The sequence below is a fragment of the Loa loa genome, assembly GCF_000183805.2.
Source record: "Loa loa unplaced genomic scaffold supercont3.4, whole genome shotgun sequence".
NCBI lineage: Eukaryota > Metazoa > Nematoda > Chromadorea > Rhabditida > Onchocercidae > Loa > Loa loa.
This window is the reverse complement of record NW_018108184.1, coordinates 73,676-77,204: the sequence shown is the minus strand read 5'-3', so window position 1 is coordinate 77,204 and position 3,529 is coordinate 73,676. Positions and strand designations below refer to the sequence as shown.

Sequence of the window (3,529 nt, the reverse complement as noted above, 5' to 3'; positions counted from 1 at the left end):
CAGTTATCACAATTACTATTGTATTGAAATGAATATTATGTAGCAGATGAATTATTTGTCCAAAGTTTCAAAGCTGTTAAATTTGATCTGAAATGATCAATTGAAATAGAACTAATAAGATGATTATTGATTACATAAACTAAACGAGCAGTTCTGAGCTTTGTAATTGATATGGTGAAGTTTTTGAACGGAAAATTAGGTCACGAGATTAGGGTTGAATGATGAATTGTGCATTCGATATTTGGAAGTTCACGCAAGATCAAAAATCATTTCATCCCGAAACAGACGTTCTGTTTACTTTTTTTTTCGCCTTCTCCTTCTTTTCCCTTTTCATCTTCAAATTCAATGCAATATTTCTCCATGAACTTATTATTTACTTATGATAAACTGTTTTCAATACGATAGCTCAAAAAAGATCAGAAACTATTTGCTTCGTTTAATTGTTTCTTTTTTTTTTTAATGAGATTACAAGCTATACTTGTACTTCTATACTAATCATTAGCTAATCATTTTATCACTTGAGGATAATCCGATTCATCAGTGCTACATCACACCTTAGAGATAGCTTTGGAAAAAAAAACAATCCCTAACCGATGAAATTATTTTCTAGGATAGGTTTACTGATTAGAATGTTTGTGATCTTACTACAAAATAACTTAAAAAGATAAGATTAAAGATTGACAGTATAACAACCATTATTTTATTACGTCAGTTTTAATAAAATTTTAAAAAGAAAAAATAATTGCGAACATTTTTCAGAGCACTCTTGAATAGTGGAACATTTGGTGAATTTGATCGTGAAATAAGCGAACAAATTGAGTATTGGCAAACGGGACATCACCAAAATGGTGACACATGCATAATAGGTGATGAAAATGTTCAATCCTTTCAAAAAAAAAGTTAGCTTTCATTAAAGAATGAAGAGTTCATCATTTTTTTTCTCCTCCAAATAATTCAAATTTTAAAAATTAAAAATATGAAACATTTATTTATAGGTCGATCATCATCCATTACAGAAGTTGAAGATTTAAATTCATTCACTGAAGAAAGTGAAGAAGAAGAAGAGGACGAATATCGAATGGCTTCTGTGGAAACGGTTCAATCATCGCCAACCTGGAATAACAGTGTATCTGTATGTTATAATTACGTTAATTATTCAAAGAAAGTTACAAATCTGGCAGGTAAAAAAAAATAAATTAACAATAAACTTTATAAATATTTCCTAAATTAATTAAATGTAAAAAAAGGAAAATTCTAATAATCAAATGTAGGCTATTCATATTTGAAAAAATTGAGGGAATAATTTGAATCTGAATTGATAAGTTTATTAAAGTGTGAAATAGTTTAAACAAAATGGAATTAATTTACGGACAAATGGTGGAAAGTCTTTTTTTTCTCTTATGAAAAGTTCATAGGTTAAAGTAATGTTAAAAATAATTCTACTAGTTTATGATGATATAAGGTAAGTAATTAAATTCAAAGAGTAACATATCATTAAATAATGTTGCCAAGATCAAATTATTAAATTCTATATACATTAATATGTTCCTTAAAATTTCAAATTTTCATTTTTTTTTTCATTCCAACAATTACTCTATTCTTCATCAATTTTTCAAACGATATTTTATCAACTTATGATAACTGATAACTGATAACTGATAATTCTAATTTGAAAAAATAACTAAAGTGAGGCGAAAAGTTTACTTTCATTTACTAAAATCAACTAATTTTTATGCTAACTTCTTCCAATCCAATCCCTTTACCATTTTTAGTTCATTTAATTGTTTGTCAGAAACAATTTTCAATCATAAATTTATAAAAAAAATTCCTAATGAGATTACGGTATTTCGATATTTGCGGAAACAGAAAGCTTCATTTTTCCAGTAATATCATGTAATTTTTACTCATCTGTTAGGATACAAAAATATTTCAGAGCTTGGATGATTCATGTTATAAGGATAATGCTCTTGTACAGCTGATAAATTTGTTAAAAGATAAAACTGATTCAGTGAATCTTAGTAATCTTGAGCAATTGATCGAGGCATTATTGCTCAAATGTAATCCGGTAAATTTCTTAATTCTTATACATTTAGATATTATTAAACAGCACTGATATATAATTACTGATATAGTGATAATTTTAAATTGAATAATTGAAATTCTAATTGTTTATTTTAAAATTTTAACTCATTAACCTACGAATCCAATTATGTTTGTAACTTGATCTAATGTTAGTTCTTATTATACATTGGTTAGCAACATTGATATTTTATCAAGTTATCAAGTTATTATACGTATTCCATAGAGAAAAAAAGAAATGGATGAAATATTGTTGTTAGTATTTAAAATAGAACGAATTCATGCTTGACGAATATTATTAAGTGATAAGAAAAGGTATTGTTTTTGAAGAATGATGCTGAAATGATAATGGGAATGGCGATTGGAACTGGCAATCAGAAGATAGAAAGAAAGGTTAAGGACAAAGAGGATGAACTCATTCAAGGTATGTAATATTTATATTTTAATTTATTTGTTGTTTCAACTTTCCACAAAATAAAATTCTTTGGTTCTTTTTTTTTTTGAAAAATTGAATTCCTAGCATTTTTTCAGCTAAGAAATGAATTTTATGCTTAACAACTAAGAAAACTAAATTTGATGACAACTAATATCATATGATTTTATGGATAGGCAAAAGACCAAATTACTTTTTGGTATGCATTGGAATTATTGTAATGAATGATCAGATAATAATTATGCATGTCTTAAGGTATTATTTGAATTTTTTAAGATTCAAGTAATGTCTTATACAATTAATGCAATTAGCATCTTTCTCCTGTTGAATTAGCATCACGACAATTAAGGTGAATGTCATTACTGGAGGAGGCTTTTGATATTAAAAGCACCTAATTTAATTTAATTGCTTCTAGGGATTTATACGGGAAAATTTCGGAATTTCAGATTAAAATTTTCATATGCATATAGTTTCTTTACTCCCTTCCATTCGTCTATTTTTAAAATAATTTTTTTTCTTTGCAAAAATATTTTCAAAAAAAAGAAAGATATTGTTAAGAGTAATATTTGCGAAGAAATTAATCATTCTTATCTCATAGTAAAATAAGTTAAAAATTTGTAATTTGTCTTTTAAATATTATCAGAGATCAGGGAGAGGTAATTAACCTTGTTTATGCTAATTAACCTTCTTATTTAGCTTCTTATTTACAAATGTAAACTTGATGAAATTTGATTTTTCTAGCAACTTCCATACTTGGTGTAGCTTTACCAACCGTAGTTCCATCATCTTCACCAGCTCCACCACCACCACCTCCTCCACCTCCACCACCATCATCAGAAACCTCCGGTGGACCGCCACCTCCTCCACCGCTTCAACTAAATGCCAAAGAGTCTAGATTGTTATCAAAAGAAAAAACTAGACATACCGAAAGTATTGAAACCGAAAGCTATGCCTAAAGCTGGATCACAAATGAAACAAAATCCAAATGGACCAAAATACCCGTTGAAAAGGTTAATT

General features: G+C 27.6%; 1 protein-coding gene across 1 annotated transcript in view; it reads left to right on the top strand.

The window, feature by feature from the left end:
- Positions 1–221: 221 nt before the first annotated feature.
- The window catches only part of LOAG_16452 (inverted formin-2), a gene marked incomplete at its 5' end in the record, with an annotated part of 10,569 nt that continues 7,261 nt past the window's right edge, over positions 222–3,529 (top strand). The window contains 6 exons of the mRNA XM_020449104.1: positions 222–292; positions 760–866; positions 996–1,132; positions 1,934–2,065; positions 2,410–2,503; positions 3,254–3,442. Of these exons, the coding sequence (XP_020307417.1) occupies positions 222–292; positions 760–866; positions 996–1,132; positions 1,934–2,065; positions 2,410–2,503; positions 3,254–3,442 (730 nt within the window). The remainder of the gene's footprint in view (positions 293–759; positions 867–995; positions 1,133–1,933; positions 2,066–2,409; positions 2,504–3,253; positions 3,443–3,529) is intronic.